This window comes from Bombyx mori, chromosome 23 (assembly GCF_030269925.1).
Source record: "Bombyx mori chromosome 23, ASM3026992v2".
NCBI lineage: Eukaryota > Metazoa > Arthropoda > Insecta > Lepidoptera > Bombycidae > Bombyx > Bombyx mori.
The window spans coordinates 17,559,149-17,577,112 of NC_085129.1; the positions used below are offsets into that span (position 1 = coordinate 17,559,149).

Here is a 17,964-nt window from a genome sequence, read left to right on the forward strand (position 1 = left end):
AATTTGTATTCGCCTGAGATTCGAACACCGGTGCATCGCTCAACACGACTGAACGTCTTATCCTTTAGGCCACGACGAATTCATTATGAATTAATTCTGCTTTCGATCAATTGTGGTTTAGAAAAAAATAATCGATTTTAGCGATAAACATTTTCAATGCACTTCTGCGTTCTAATTGTGTATATATAAGGTATTATTTAATTGACGTGCATTAATCTACACTTTATAGTTTAAATTATTTTTATGATACTTTACTTAAATATTTGACTAAATTGAGCAGCATATTAGGAGTTTATTTTACACGGCTTTACATAGCATGATCAGAGTTTATTTTAACCTTTTGACTGCCGCGTAGGTCACCGGTGTCCTACGCGGCGCACTGAAGCAATTGCCCTTGGCAGACTAGTATACGGCCCACCTGATGGTGAGTGGTTACCGTCGCCTATGGACGTCAGCAAAGCCAGGGGCAGAGCCGAGCCGCTGCCTGCCGTTAAATACTCTTCACGAGCCTAATTTGAAGAATTTACTGGTGGTAGGACCTCTTGTGAGTCCGCGCGGGTAGGTATCAATCACCACCCTGTCTATTTCTGCCGTGAAGCCGTTGTAACTATACTGATACTTTAGAACTCATATCTCAAGGTGGGTGGCGGCATTTACGTTGTAGATGTCTATAGGCTCCGGTAACCACTAAACACCAGGTGGATTGTGAGCTCGTCCACCCATCCAAGCAATAAATAAAAAAATAGCATTCTGAGTCGCCTTATGGTTATTATGTTTTAGTACAAAATTACGTTTTTATTGCGGGCGAATCCGCAGCGCGCATCTAGTGTAAATATATAAGTGTTCGTTTGCAGAGTTTCGAATAAATTTTCATCGCTGTGTAGTGATACTCATGATACCCCGTACCATTCGATGCCGCCTATCCTTCGCCAGCTGATATTTCACTGTGTTGTACATTGCGTGCAGCGAAGAAAGCATTAGTAATAGCTGTTGACCAGAAGCATTGACCTGTAAACTGTCACATGCAGCCCGCTCGTTCCGGGTCTAGGTGACCTGGTTTTGGAGTTTTGCTAAAATTAACGAATACATCCATACTTCAATGTTAGTTTAAGCCTTATAGCGTTAATACGGTTAGTCGAAGCAACATAACTATTGCTCACTCACCGAAGATCATCTAGGAATTCGTTCACGGCCGATATCATTGTTGGAACTGTGAACATTATAAACAAAAATTAGAGAATACAGTTTTTAAAAGTTTTTTTTTTATTGGCTGGTAATTAGACCTTTGAGTGTAAAATCTTAGGCCACTTTTGCGCTGACGGTCTCATGAGTCGTCTATTATCAAAGGTGGCAATCTGTGCATTTGGACAAAATGTTTTTATTGATATTTCAATACAGATTGATTTGAATATAATCGTCTCCTTCAAAGAATACGGTTCAAAACCTGCATTAAATAAAGGCTAATACTTAACCTGTTATTTATCTAAGATGTCGTTCAGAAGAGTTTTGTGACTGCCAATGGAATACAAAGTCAATAATTCGTTTTTCTGATTTACCAATAATTATCCAAAAGTCACATTGCCGGCTTTGATAATAGTCGACTCTCATATAAGATCGGACCAGTGTGAAATTTATGTAATTCAACGTCGAAACATGTCGGAAGGCAGCGAAAGTTTATTTATCTGAAGTGTATCAAGAGAAACCGGTACTGGCGAACTACTTGCACGACATGTGTATATGCGTTCGCTTACGTCATCACGACAGGGTTGACAGCGGAATTAATCTTTTTTTTTCCCTAATAATTATCATTGTTTAGATGAGTTTTGTTTTATTACAAGATATAAGTCCCTAACCGTGGAGGTCAAATTTTTTAAGTACGCATTTCATTAGAAAAATCGGTATCTGCCTGCGGGATTCGAACACCGTTGCATCGCTCGATACGTATGCACAGGACGTCTTGTCCATTAGGCTACGACGACTTCTATCTAGTAAATCGATTACATCTTTTTTTTTATCCTACCTTAGTTGATAGCCTTGAGAGGCTATATCAGCGTAACCGGACGAGTAGGCGGGGCTCAAACCTGACGTTGTTGCTAACACTAACCCTAGCAAGAGCAGTGCTTCGCAGAATCTACCACGGATCGGAAACGCGAGCCACTGAGAAGATCCGGCGAGAAACTCAGTGGGCTGTTTGTGGGTTCGATGACATCAATATTAGTGTAACATTTAAATACTATACCAACACTCGCTTTCCGGGAAAGGGCTATAAACATCTATAGTACCTCAGAACGTAATTAGGAAATTTAAATTATCAACGCATTAAAGCCCTTGCATCGTTAGGCGGTTAGTGGTAACGGAAAGGACATTCGCGGTCTAGATGGACTGCGTCTTCAGTATTTAGGGTTGTAATCTTCATTTTATAGCTGTTGCGATTCGCCTTTTAAAAACGACACCGGACTACTATTAAATCAACCGAATCATCCAACCGTGTCATGTAAATCTGAGCGCTATCTCTTCGAGTTCAAATTGTTATTTTGTTTTTATACTATTAAATTCTCAACATAGAAACGAAGATGGATGACAGCAACCCTATGTTCGAATTTGTTTATAAAAAAAACGCATGCTTAGCTAACACGACAAACTAATTCTCGATTCAAACACGGGTAGCAGAGTACGCGGTAAAAGTGCATTCATATCGTATGCATATCGTGTAAAGCTTGTAAAGCATTTGCAGAATATAAGAATCGATAGATTGAACTCAGTGGCGTAAATTAAGAAAGGCCCAAAGAGCAGCCACTGCGGCGTTGCCTTGTTTACTGACCACTGTTTGTTGCGATTGGCCAATGCCTATTTAAGAAAACTAGTTTTCCCCTTAGTAATAGAAATTCTAATGTCAAAGACTATTAATATACTTCTATAATCACAGATTTCACCAAGACTACACTATAGACAAATAATAATAAAGACAAACAATTTAATCTATTTGACCACAGACTTTCGCAATAAACAAGAGGGTATACCTGCGTGGGTGTCTTAAATACATGGTAGTGTGATTTAATGTATTTTTATGTATAATTTTAAAAAGATATTACCATTCTGTACTCCTTCTCTATATTCTCTAAGTGTGGGAAATTCCATACTCCACCGTCTGCGCAAATTTTCGTGAAAAGGGATACAAAGTTTTTGCTTCACGTATTAATATATAATTTCACGCTATGATACGCTACAGTGATTGTCGAAGGCGATGAAGAGTTCGAGGTGTAATTTAAGCCACAGACACAATCCAATGCGTTTCTCGCCATATATTGTATGTCGCGATTCCGATCCGGTTGTAGATTCGGCGAAGCACTGCTCTTGCTAGGGATGAAATTAGCGATCTTCCTCCCCGCGAGCTCGCCTATCAAGGCGATTAGGTAGAATAAGAAAACTCCTAACTTTAAACAGGAATGCGTGAGTGCTTCATGGCTATAAGCAGACTCGCATTCGTATGGAATACGTCCTGGAGCCGGTAAACAGTAATTATACTGTTTAACCGCAACACTATATTGCAACCACAAGCTATAGTAATTAAAAGTATATATTTATACAAACAGCCTTATCACCAAGTGACTTCCACGATAAGTAACTTATAAATTGTTTTATGAATACGTTAACCTGTATTGATATTATAAATAAAGAACTTTTGCAATTTTATAAACGCTACAAACAATTCTAGCAGGTATCCCGCCGAAACGGTAATTAATTACAAAATATGTTGTTCCCTTACTAGGCTAGTAAAGATATCACTCGTTTTAGTTAGTTCATTTTTCAGCGCGTAATGTAAAGCATTTGGCAGGCAAATACGCGTTCGGCTCTAGAGTGAGGGTAATACGATATTTTATTAGTACTTCTTACATTGCTTGCATTTTTGCTAACTATTCTAGTAACGTTTAGGGGAGCTCACAGGGCTCAACTTGGTGAATTCGCAAACACTAGCCCTACACTAATAAGAGCAGTGCTTCGCAAAATCTACCACCAGGTCGGAAATGCGGCCCACAGAAAAGATCCGGCGAAACTCAGTAGATTCCGTCTGAGGGTTTATATTTTGTTCACCGAACCCTTCCTCGCGTACGAGTTCGACGAGAACGGTGACCGGTGCTTGGGGTGCTTAAAAGCACCGACAGTGGATCGAGAGGATCCGACTGACGTGTTTTGGGCAACGTCATATATATTTACCATTCGGTTCGCAGGATCGGGTATGTTGTTGTCAATTGTATTTTATAACGCTTATCTCACCTTTTCAACCTCAAGACTATTTCTGCTTATGCCTAGCCGGTTGGTTAATCTGCCGCAAAAATCAAACTACCTTCCGACGTTGCACCGCGTACTAACGGAATGATCACACGCGAAATCTATCAATGACAAATAAAATCGTTATAAAATCTTCCCACTAGAGACTAAACAGGCACCAAACAATATGTATTGAATAAACATGTGCCACGACAATAGGACGCAGTACCTTATTTTAAATAAACAATGAAAGGAAGACAAGATCGTTGTTACGTCGAATAACTCGTAAAAAATAGCCACTAGCCCGGCCAAACAAATTAAGGATACACATATATATATTTTACTGGGAACAAATCGTACGGTCATCCGCCTCTACTTTAGGATTCTCTATGTTATGGGCAGAGAGTTGAAATATAACTATATTTCAATCAATGGTTATGGGTATCAGAGATTGAGAAAGATGCTTATACATGTTTAAATAACTAGTCAGGTCATAAGTATTGTCACACAGTAAAAACTTTTCTTTTAGAATGCTGGCCACAAAAAAGTTTATTGAATTCGAATTTCGAATTGTTCATGAAAATAAAAATATATACTTTTAGAAATTTTACTCATTTTTAAATATGGAGTGGACGCTTAAAGAAGACCGTGTTGCAGTTATTGCGTTGCATCGTTGTGGTTACGCGCCAATTCAAATTTTTAACATACTGAAAAATTTTTATATAACCAAAAGATTCGTTTATCGTACCTTCAAACGATACAATGAAGACTCTAGTGTAGATGACAGGTCTGTTAGGACTCCAGCAGTGATAAAAGCTGTGAAGGCGCGAATTCAAAGAAATCCCAAACGTAAGCAGAAACTGTTGGCCCTTCAGATGGGGTTAAGCAAAACCACGGTGAAAAGGGTGTTAAATGAAGACTTAGGGCTTCGGGCATATCGAAGAAAAACAGGACATCGTTTGAATGCTCGTCTAATGGACCTGAGACTGAAGAGATGCCGCGCTTTGTAGAAGCGGTACGCGGGAAAAAAATATCGGGAAATTCTTTTTTCGGATGAAAAAATTTTTACCGTAGAAGAGAGCTACAACAAACAAAATGATAAGGTGTACGCACACAGTAGTGAAGAAGCGAGCAACCGTATTCCGCGTGTCCAATGAGGTCATTTTCCATCCTCGCTCATGGTATGGTTGGGAGTTTCTTATTGGGGCTTAACAGAGGTACATTTTTGTGAGAAAGGTGTAAAAACGAATGCAGTTGTGTATCAAAATACAGTCCTGACGAACCTTGTGGAACCTGTTTCTCATACCATGTTCAATAACAGGCACTGGGTATTCCAACAAGATTCGGCACCAGCTCATAGAGCAAAGAGCACACAAGACTGGCTGGCGTGAAATCGACTTCATCCGGCACGAAGACTGGCCCTCCTCCAGTCCAGATTTGAATCCGTTAGATTACAAGATATGGCAACACTTGGAGGAAAAGGCGTGTTCAAAGCCTCATCCCAATTTGGAGTCACTCAAGACATCCTTGATTAAGGCAGCCGCCGATATTAACATGGACCTCGTTCGTGCTGCGATAGACGACAGGCCGCGCAGATTGAAGGCCTGTATTCAAAATCACGGAGGTCATTTTGAATAAACTTTAGTGTCATAAGAATCTATGTTTTGTTATTTCATGTTCATTTTGGTATATGAATGGTTACATAATGAATAAACTTGTTTCAATTATTTTACATTAAACATGTGACAGAATTTATGACCTGACTAGGTATACATAATGATACTCCAGAATGAACAATAAGACTTAATTTATAAATAGTTTTCTGTAATATAATAAGAAAACAATATTTAAAAGCCCCTCTTTTTAAATGAATATTTTAAACTTTCTAAATATTTTAATTCTTATAGATACTATGTGCAAAACTGAACTCTTCATAAATGACAGACAGATGAGTGAATTCGTCTAAGAAACATTTTTTTTTTTTAAAATAGGAATAACATCGTGTGGATTCGGAAACATTCGAGTGGTAAACAAAAAGGCTGCCCCACCCTTCAAACCGAAACGCATTACTGCTTCACGACAGAAATAGGCGGGGTGGTGGTACCTACTCACCCGGACTCACATGAGGTCCTACCACCGTTAAAAAACTGTAACTGTACTGAGACCTTAAAACTTATATCTCAAGGTAAGTGGTGGCATTTAAGTTGTTGATGTCTATGGGCTCCGGTAACTGCTTAAGACTAAGCAATAAATAATAACTAAGGAGTTTTAAAGGTTTTAAATACTAAAGGTTTTTCTTTGCGTACATAAATGTATAATAAAAGCCCAGACAAAGAGCAAACAAACCTGTTTATCACACAATGTTTGCCCGATGTGGGATTCGAACCCACGACCCTCGGCGCCGCACTCAGAGCAGCTAACTACTGCACCACCGATACATTTAAATTGGTTTTCAACTCATCGAAATCACTTGGCTACTAATGAACAATGAAACCTTGCTGTTACGTGAGGACCAAAGTACACCACCTCTATTTGATATTCTTATCGTTACAAATATTTAACATTTTCGATATTTTGTTAATAAATATTAGGATGTTAACGTATTTATTCAATTCGGAATTTAGACTGTGATTATTACCACAATAGTCTTAATTAAAATTTATTTCATAACAGAATTTGACAATGAACTCTGATCTTGATATAAAAAAAGTATAAATTGTCTACTTATTAAACAGAAGCCTATATTTGAAGACAAAATAATATAGAGAAATTTAAAGTTACGCGAGAAATCGTTAAATTTCTTGTATTGTGATCAACTTGGGTACTGGCCACAGGTATCGGCAAGTCCTATCAAAAAAAGAAGGTATTTATTATATTTAGCGGTAGGCAGCGGCTTGGCTCTGCCCCTGGCATTGCTGAAGTACATGGGCTACGGTAGCCACTCACCATCAGGTGGGCCGTATGTTCGTCTGCCTACAAGGGCAATAAAAAAAAATTAAATAAGTATACATTTTACAAAATGTGTTTTATGTTATTGTTTAATAGACAAATCCGACCCGATTTGCTGCCCGATTTTTCATGTAACTAATTCGATTGTTATCAAACTTCACACAATCACTTGCTTGACCAATTTAAAGATATCCTGAATCAACCCACCGAAATCGGTCCAACCGTTTTGTAGTGTACAGGGAATATACAATCATACAAACAACCACTTATATTTGGATTAGGAAAACAGCTATATAACACTTTCTCATAAGATTTCGCTAGTTTCGCCCGACTTAAGCCTCATAGAGGATGGTGTGAAATTAAAGTACCAATTAAGAAAATAAATCCTGCTCCGTTGATTTCGGAGATTTTTCAAATGATTTACTGAAATAATGGATCGCAAACTCTCAAGAGTTTATCGGTAGCTTGACTAGGGCAATGCCAAGGGATCTGTAAGCAGATTTATGAGCTAGATGAGACCACATTTAACCAAGTAGTGACTGTAAAGGCCAACATTGTCGCTTCATACCGTTTATAAAAAAATTACTTTACTTTTTACTGGTGGTAGGACCTCTTGTGAGTTCGCGCGGGTAGCTACCACCACCCTGCCTATTTCTGCCGTGAAGCAGTAATGCGTTTCGGTTTGAAGGGTGAGACAGCCGTTGTAACTATACTTGAGACCTTAGAACTTATATCTCAAGGTGAGTGGCGCATTTACGTTGTAGATGTCTATGGGCTCCAGTAACCACTTAACACCGGGTGGGCTGTGAGCTCGTTCACCCATCTAAGCAATAAAAAAGAAGAAATCATTGGCCACTTTTGTTTTCACTCTAAGGCAGACGACTGCATTCACTTTCCGTCGCTAAACTTTTTATTGAGCAAATGAGTCATAAAGCGAGTCATTATTTTTATAATTTATGACGCATACGGTCATAGCCATATCGCTGTGACCATGTGCGTGTTGTCGCTGAAGCATATGTGTCTGCATACATCAATTTCTATGTTAATTAACGTCTAGATATATAATACGGAGAACTAATACATTTGATGCTATACTTTACGTTCATGATCGATAGATGGCTTATGGAATAATAATGATTTATAAAAATAATAAAATATAAAAAACAAAAAAAATACGCTTTTATTAGAAGATCCAAATAAAAAATAAAAAATAATTTTTAATTAAAAATAGTGTAGGAAAAAATTATTTTATTGTAAAAAGCGTGGGGTGCTTTCCAGAATATTATCAAGATAATCTTTCTACTCATATCCCGGTTCCGTTTAGGGCTGCGGATTCTGCGAGTTCGGTTGTACATATAAATATATAAAAATACATATAAATATATAAATGTGCTAACAATTACTACACGAGTATAGTCTTTAGAATACTGACGCGAATAACTCAGCCATACACTCAAATAAAATGTAATCTTAGAGATAAATAAATAAATAATTGTTTATATTAATCTGAATGTTTATAGTAATAAAAGTCGGAACCAAAATAGTGCTTTTCTGTAGCATGTTGTAATGGATATAATATTGCTGATATAACCTAAGTAGGGTTGACGTCAGACAGGCGGCAGGCGGACAGTCGTAAGACTCATGCCAAATCCCTATGCAGCATGATAAGGAGGAACTGCCCAAACATAATGTTGGATAAGAGCAAGAAGAAGTATAGACTCATGTCCGATTCAGTTTTTTTTTAATGTTTTGATGTGTGAACGAACTCACAGCCCACCTGGTGGTTTTTAAGACCGGAGACTCGTTCGTACGAGATAATAAATTTACCAGGTAAGTACACTCCGGGACTAGAATAATAAATATGTTTAGGCATTACGACACGGTCGCTGCAATTCGTTCGCTTTTACACGAATACCTGGTTAGTTTTTTTGTTTGCTGCTACTTGGACTAAATAGCCGTAGTGTAAGTATTCGGTGCCCATAGACCTCACAACATGAATGCCGTCTCTTCTATCTTCAAAACCCTTGTCCCACGTTTCAATGGCCTCGGGTAGTTCGCGAACGATCTAGCAGAGAAGAGCGTTTCTTGAGGTGAATTATATGAACTAGTTACTTAGTATAACTAACAACGGCGTAGTCAACATACTCAACCCACCGAGTTTCTCGCGATCTTCTGGGTGGCACGGGATTCCGGATAGTTCACGAACGATCTAGGTTAGAAGAGCGTTTCTTGAGATGAACTATATGAACTAGTTAGTACAACTAACAGCGGCGTAGTCAACACACTCAACCCACCGGGTTTCTCGCGATCTTCTGGGTGGCACGCGATTCCGGATAGTTCGTGAAAGATTTAGGTGATAAGAGCGTTTCTTGTGGTGAACTATATGAACTAATTAATATAACTAACAACGGCGTAGTCAACACACTCAACCCACCGGGTTTCTCGCGATCTTCTGGGTGGCACGCGATTCCGGATAGTTCGTGAACGATTTAGGTGGTAAAAGCGTTTCTTGTGGTGAACTATATGAACTAATTAGTATAACTAACAACGGCGTAGTCAACACACTCAGCTCACCGAGTTTCTCGCCGGATCTTCTAGCAAGCACGCGGCTCTGATCCGGTGGTAGATTCAGCACTGCTCTTGCTAGGGCTAGTGTTAGCTATTCCTCTTAGGTTGAGCCCGTTTATTTACCCGTCCGGGCGTAGCTTAAAAAGCCCCTCAGGCTACCAGCGAATAGGCAAGGAAAGGAGTACACAAAGTATTACCTTTTTTTTATTGCTTAGATGGGTGGACGATCTCGCAGCCCACCTGTTGTTAAGTGGTTACTGGAGCCCATAGACATCTACAACGCAAATGCGCCACCCACCTTGAGATATAAGTTCTAAGGTCTCAGTATAGTTACAACGGCTGCCCCACCCTTCAAGCCCATAGCCTACCTATAGACGCTTTGACATTACATTAACTTTGTCGAGCCTTGAACGGCCGCGACGCGACGGCCTTCACTGATTCGCGTGAAGTTTTTGCACTACTTTCATTTACGTTATAACGTTATCGCTGTGCAGTTTTAGCGAATACCTTGAAATCATATGATACACATTCAAATGGAGTGTTCCCGGAAACTGTGTGATTAGTGCGAGTGTTTTAACTACTCGATCGCGTAAAAGTTAACTCAAATTTGTATGAAATTATAAGAAGTATGAAGTTGTAAGAAGAACAGTTTCCCTTCGTTTGCTATCAAGGGTGCTGTTCCAAATGCATACAAATTTGAGTTAACTTTTACGCGATCGAAAAGTAAAAAAAAACTCGCATGAAACAAACTAATATATAGTAGCGTCCGTAAGTTGGGCACAAATTACTGGTGCCCGTGAACGTAATCTGGTTGTTGCCATCTTAAAACATCACGTCGATTGTCAATTGTAACAGTTGAGGACGGCCCGGCCTTCAAACCAGTGTGCTTAATGCGAGTTTTTTAACTACTCGATCGCGTAAATGTTAACTCATATTTGTATGCAGTTGGAACAGCGCCCCTGGCGGCAAACGGTCCAACTCCATATAAATTTGAGTTAACTTTTACGCTATCGAGAACTTTAAAAACTCGCTCTCACAGAACGCGTTACTGTGTCGCGGCAGAAATGAGTTTGAGGGCGCCACTTGTGCTTCGATCTATTAGCCCACAGAAGGCCACTGCTGGACGCAGTCTTTCCACAAGGCTCCCCATAATGATTGGTCCTGCGCTGCTTGCATTTACTTACTACTGCTTGCTGCTTATGGGAATTCAGAACATGCTGTACCCGTAAGTAAGAAAACGAAACGGAAGCTGGCTTGCTTAGTAATATCCTGCCCATGCAATTTCCGTGAAAACTTGTACCTTTCTATTAAGAGAGTGTGTTTAAAGCTCCTACAAAAACAGTTATTCTTCTTTTTCTCCACCTTATCCCACTAGGTGGGGTCGGCACAGCTAATTTTTCTCTTCCATATCTTCTATCAGCCGTCATCTCAACACTCACTCCTCTCTCTCTCATATCGTCATTCACACACTCCATCCATGTCTTCTTCAGTTGATCTCTACCCCTTCTTCCCCCAAAACACAATTAACATTGAAAATAAATGCACTGGTAGGTAAAACTTGTACAATAGGCGCTCTTATCGCTATAAGGGATCTCTTCCAGACAATCGTTGCATTCTAGGTTAAATAATGAAAAATATACGTCATGGTGGGTGGCGCATTTACGTTGTAGATGTCTATGGGCTCCAGTAACCACTTAACAGCAGGTGGTGAGCTCGTCCACTTATCTAAGCAATAAAAAAAAACATATACTTCTGTATGCAATTATTAAAAATTTTGGAATCGATTTATCAAATCTTTTAACTAGTATTCAATGAAATTACGTACATAAGTACTTGTGTGATATATTATTATTATCTTTGCTTATGCTTCACGTGTATGGGTTTGATGTTTCTTTTCTTTTCTATAAGTTCCACATACGGATCACGCAGATGTCACAATCTTATCTGGTACGTTTTATCTGCATTCAAGTGTTCAAATAAAGTTTCAGAAGAAATGTTCTTGATGATAAAACGTAATGTAGAGAAGTAAGATTTTCGAGTTTTGTAATTTTATGGGTGAATTCGTATAACTAAAAGATGTCGTAACTATTTAAAATTTATAACACGGAAGCGTTCAATGCACTGTTATGTATTAACATCTAGTAAAATAAAAAATAAAAACTAAAAAAAGGCACTTATTTAGCTACGTTAGTTATTAAATAAAACAATGCGTTGACGATTTCATTTCACGCATATTTTTTAAATTACATTTCTACATAATTGCAATAGGTTGTTCAAAAACAATATAATATTTTTAGCTGATGCCAATGGAGCTACCCTACACAAATGTTTCAATGTTTTTGCAAACAAATTATATTGTTAATCGATACACGATACAAAAATATACATCAATGATAAAAGCGAGCCGTAGTTAAAACAAAACCGGATTAATAAGATTCGATACACTAAAAAGAGAGAAAAAATAGTATTTTATCACAAAACCTGTTCGCAAATCGCCACCACAAGCCGGCATTTTTCAAAACGTTCGTAGACAAGATGTAAGAATATATCAGCATAAATAATTGGAGAAATATTAAAATTTTAACTTACATTCGTTGTTCACACCGGAATTATTAATTAAAATCTTATTTAATTCGTTGCACAGATGTTTTATTCACTCACTACACTCGTGACTAAGAAAGAGCGGGCATTAACACTAGCAGCACTGCCAACATTATCAAAACGACTGGGGTGACGTTATGGTTATGTTGGCAAATGGCAGACAGAGTAAAAAGTGATGTCATACTGAATGATGTTGAAAAATTGTTTTCGCTTCTGTTCATTTACAAATTGTTTAAGTTATTTTAATAATGAATAATGAGTTGAATAGCTATCATTGTATTGTTTAAATTATAGAATAGAAGTTAAATTAAAAAATAAGCATGTACACGTCAGAAACATGATGTCATCGACTAATCGTGTTGCAAGCACCTTTTTTTTGGAGTACATTTAAGGATGTAATAATTAAATTTTAATATTTTTATTTACTTTGATCTGTTTATATCATTCGACACTTACTTATCAACTTGTCTAACAATATTTGCTTATAATGAGATAAAAGTATTTAAAGAAATTTTGTGATTCTTTTTTTTTTTTTTTTTTTTTTTTTTTTTTTTTTTTTTTTTTTTTTTTTTTTTTTTTTTTTTTTTTTTTTTTTTTTTTTTTTTTTTTTTTTTTTTTTTTTTTTTATTGCCCTTGTAGGCAGACGAGCATACGGCCCACCTGATGGTGAGTGGTTACCGTCGCCCATGGACTTCAGCAATGCCAGGGGCAGAGCCAAGCCGCTGCCTACCGCTTAATACTCTCCACAAGCCTCGTTTGAAGAAGGACATGTCATAGCGCTCGGGAAACACCGTGGAGGGGAGCTCATTCCATAGCCGGATGGTACGTGGCAAAAAAGACCTCTGGAAACGCACTGTGGATGACCGCAGTGGCTCCAGGTAGTATGGATGAACTCTACTCCGGTGGCGGGCGGTGCGATGGTAAAAACGAGATGCCGGTATCATCTCGAACAATTCCTCAGAGCACTCCCCATGGAACATACGGTACAAAATACAGAGGGAACCGAAGTCCCTCCGCAGACCCAGAGGTTCCAAACGATCCGTGAGACCGGGATTATCGACAATCCGAACGGCCCTCCTCTGTATGGAGTCAAATGGAAGAAGCTGGTATTTGGGAGCCCCGGCCCAGAGATGGGAGCAGTACTCCATGCGAGGCCGGACTTGTGCTTTATAAAGCAAAAGCCTTTGTCCAGGCGTGAAGTACCGCTTCGCTCTGTTGAGGACTCCCAGCATTTTGGACGCCAACTTGGCTTTGCCTTCCAAATGACTCCGAAACTGGACATCGCTCGAAATGTCGACCCCAAGTATCCCAATACTCTCGGAAGGTTGCAGGGATACTCCTTGGAATTGCGGCGCCATGACAAAGGGGTCCTTCTTCGCAGTGAACGCGCAAACTTGTGTCTTTAACGGGTTGAATTGAACCAAGTTCAATTCACCCCATTTGGAGACTCGCCCCAGAGAGTTCTCCACTTCAGACACAAGCTTTGATCGTCTCTCTTGCACCACGCTCCGAGAGAGACTCTGATGGCCGATATATCGCGCATCCCCCGTGCTGTCATCCGCATAGCAATGCATGCCATCAATAGACAGCATGTCATTGATATACAGGATGAAAAGCGTGGGGGAGAGCACCGAACCTTGTGGAACGCCAGCGTTAATGGTCATGGTATCAGAACAGTCACCGTCTACAACGACCGTGATGCTCCGCCCATCCAAAAAGCTAGCGATCCACTTGCAGAGACCCTCGGGGATTCCGTAAGATGGTAGCTTCGACAGAAGTGCCCTATGCCAGACCCTGTCGAAGGCCTTCGCAATATCAAGGCTCACAGCAAGAGCCTCGCCCTTGCTCTCCAAGGCTTCAGCCCACCTGTGAGTAAGGTATACAAGAAGATCGCCAGCTGAGCGACCGTGACGGAAACCGTACTGTCGGTCACTGATCAGCTGGCGATCCTCCAGATACTTCAGGAGTTGTATATTAATTATTCGCTCCATCACCTTGGAAAGCAAGGAAGTTATCGCGATAGGCCTGTAGCTCGATGGGTCCGACCGGTCACCCTTCTTGGGGATAGGGTGGACGTGGGCAGTCTTCCATGAAGACGGAACCCTGTTAGCGCAATAAGAGAGGCGATACAAACGCGTTAGCGCAGGCGTCAGCTCAGGGGCGCACGTTTTCAGAACCACTGCAGGGATGCCGTCTGGCCCGCTCGACTTATGGACGTCCAGGAGTCGGAGTTCCCGCCTGACTGCACACTGTGTAAAGCAGATCTCCGGCAGGGAACTATCACACCGGAGGATGTTCGGTGGTGTGGCACCCCCGTCGTCCACAGTCGAGTTCGAGGCGAAGAGTTTGACCAGAAGGTCAGCCTTCTCTTTCGCACTATGGGCCAGACTGTCATCGGACTTGCGTAGTGGTGGGAGACTAGACCTGCAAAAGTTACCTTCTGCAGCTTTGGCGAGCGACCAGAAAGCACGGCTCCCAGAGGGATAGCTCTTCAGTCGCTCGCCAATTCTAGCAACGTGCTCCGATTTCGCCCTGGCAATAACCTTCTTGTAGGACCTGGAAGCGGCGTTATATTTCCGCCTTTCCTCTGAGATGTTAGGATCCCGACGTCTCCTAGCATCATCCCATGCAACGTATGCGGACCGCTTGAGGTGTGCAGCATCCCTGCTGGCATTGTTATACCAGGGTCTGCTGCGACCCCCAACGGGCACTTCAGAGGAGGGAATAAACAATTCCATCCCCTGGAGCACCACGTCTTTAAGACGGTCCGCACAGACGTCAGGATCAGCAGAGGAAAAGCAGAACCGCCCCCATGGGTAGGATGCGTAAAACTCACGCAATCCATCCCAATCTGCTGACAAATACTGCCAAACTCTTCGATACCTGGTCGTCGTTCGACGACTAGGACGAGAGAGTGGTGTGGCAGCACGGATAAGGCAGTGATCAGACGATCCAAGTGGAGCGTCGACCACCACACTGTATCCGGCTGGATCAGTGGTCAGCAGAAGGTCCAACAGAGAAGGCTCGTGCCCCTCAATATCTGGGACACGGGTGGGCTGTGTCACCAGCTGGGAGAGGCCGTAGGCCAAGGCGAAATCGTAGGCAGTCCGACCCGGGAGGTCAGTGGTTCTGGACCCCAACCACTCTTGGTGATGAGCGTTAAAGTCTCCAAGAACCACCACCTCCGCAGATGGGTACTGCTCAAGCACGCGGTTAGTCCCCTCTTGCACATGCTCTATCAGAGCTGAACCTGCATCACTGCTGTGGGACCTGTACAGGCACGCGTAGACTCGGGTACAGCCCCCGTGATCTACGCGCAGCCACAAGAGGGACAGGTCCCGTTGTTCGAGACTTCGTAGACGGCGACAACAGACATCAGCCCGGACGAATACACACACCCCGGCTTTACGCAGGAAGTTGTGCTCCAATACGTAGCCGGGGTATTCAAGGTACGAAGTATCATCCGGAGCAGATATCTGCGTCTCCGTCAGAAAAAGAAGGGCAGGCTGCGCCGTCTCAAGATGGTGGTGTACGGCGTCGAGGTTGCTATGTAGACCCCTTACATTGCTGAAATCCACATTAAATGTGGAATGGGGAGTCGCCGACAAAACCCTTTTCCTTTTTCGAACTTTCATTTTTTTTTATTTGGAGAGTGGGATTGGGCGGGGTAGGATGTTCGAGGCGAAATCGTGACAATACCTGAATAAAGCACGGAGCACAGTATGTGCTCGACCACGGGTTGCGTGAGCGACCGACGCAGGGCATGGAAGGGCCCCCAGTCCACCCTGCGTGCGATCGCCGGGATCCACTCCGGTCTCCGACTCCGGCACGACGACCGCACGACAGGATTTTACACCGGTTGGCGGGACAGCTTCCCGGGGCGGAGTTTAGTAGTGACACCCGGGTTCAGGTCCCCAACTGACCGGCGGGCGGCGGCGAACACCGTTTCACTGGGTCTCCCTATACCCCCGTCAAACAATCACGTCCCGCGAGCTCACACGCACGTCTGCTCCGCATGTTCCAGGTATCGCCAAGATTCACCCCCAACAAGGAAGAGGAAAGGGTAGGAATAACACTGGCTCTCCAACCCACACGCCGGAACACAGCTAGGCTATTTGGCGGCGGACTCTAGTTGGAGGGTGGTCGCCAGCCAGTCGGACAAGTCCTACCACCGATTATGTATTCGGCTCCCGTTTTGCACCACCCAGGGGTTACTTGTAGGGAATCGCGGGTTAAACCATACTGGTTCATACTGGTTAACTTCAAAGAATTATTTCTTCAAGTATATAAGCGTATGATCCATCTGATTATAAGAAAGGCTGTTGCTTACTGCAACAATACACTTAACTTACAATACTTTTTAAGCCTCTATTTAATTAGGACAATTCAAAGCATTCCTGAATTTTCTTGATGAAATAGAGGAAAACACATACTTTTGGGTAAATCAATTCACTAAATTGCGGTGGTCAATCATGAAGCGGATAAAAATGAAGGTATAAGATTATTTAAAAATCCTCAGTGCAAAAACAGAGAATAACTTAAGTTTTAGTAAAAGTCTCAGTTTTCAATCATTTGTGAAATTTGACCAATTAACAACCCGAATTTCCTCTTCTTTAAAAATTCTCTCTTCTTTGCTCTTGGCGCCACGTTATAAAACTTTTACTTAATACGTCATGGAAACTTGTGATTATCAATAATCTAGTTTTACTTTCTGCTATATTGGTACACCTCAATATGATTTTTTTAAATCATTTTAAAAGTACGGTATTGGATTTTTTTATACTTGTTTTATTTTATTCTGATCGCGATAGTGAAATACTGTTGAAGTCCTCTGCCCTAAAAAGTTATACGCAAAATTGTGATTTGAGTGCTAGATTAACATGATATCCAAAATTCTAAAAAGATTCCTGTAATAACTAATTATTGCACAGGCCTTTAAAGAATTTAAATCGAGAAACCGCTTTACTGCTTTTACAACACTAAATAGAAAACAGGTATCAAAAGAAGTACACAAATCCGGCATTTTTGGTTTGGAAACAAACTTATCTAAATAAAGAATTAACTGTTAGATTTGAGATTTTCTTGTGAGCTGGCAACATAAATGTGAAGTTCATGTTCTAAGGCTTTTCTGTGGAGGGAAAAATTAAACGTCAGACACTTACCTTTTATTTTAATCTGTATTCGGCAAGATGTGGATATGGCATTTTACGATTTTTATGCTTGGTTTGGCTTAAAAATATATAGCCAATTCATGTTAGTATGTAATGCTATTCTAATAAATATAATATCATCTAATGTCGTCATAAATCAATTAGATTGTAATTTTTATTCATAATTTCACAATAAATATTTACTTTCTTTTTCTATCTTGAATGAATGCTGTGTTTTTCTTTTATTGACGTGGTAGTTAAATGTACTAAGAAGCATTTACTATTAAATATGTATCGTGTAAAAAACGCCTCTGTTGGAAAATATATTTCATTAAAATCGTCGATAGATGGCATTGTCACACATTTTTTGAATACATCTTGAACGGTAAATTATCATTTCTTTAAAACGCAAAATAAAACCCAAATA

General features: G+C 40.7%; 1 protein-coding gene across 3 annotated transcripts in view; it reads right to left on the minus strand.

The window, feature by feature from the left end:
- Positions 1 to 12,758, minus strand: part of ae48 (alpha-esterase 48) — a 37,588-nt gene extending 24,830 nt beyond the window's left edge. Inside the window, 2 exon segments of one of the 3 annotated variants that reach the window (NM_001047001.1) lie at positions 1,165 to 1,210; positions 12,376 to 12,498. In NM_001047001.1, coding sequence (NP_001040466.1) covers positions 1,165 to 1,202 — 38 coding nt within the window. In that variant the 5' untranslated portion in view covers positions 1,203 to 1,210; positions 12,376 to 12,498. 3 annotated transcript variants of the gene reach the window in all.
- Between the last annotated feature and the right edge of the window lie 5,206 nt (positions 12,759 to 17,964).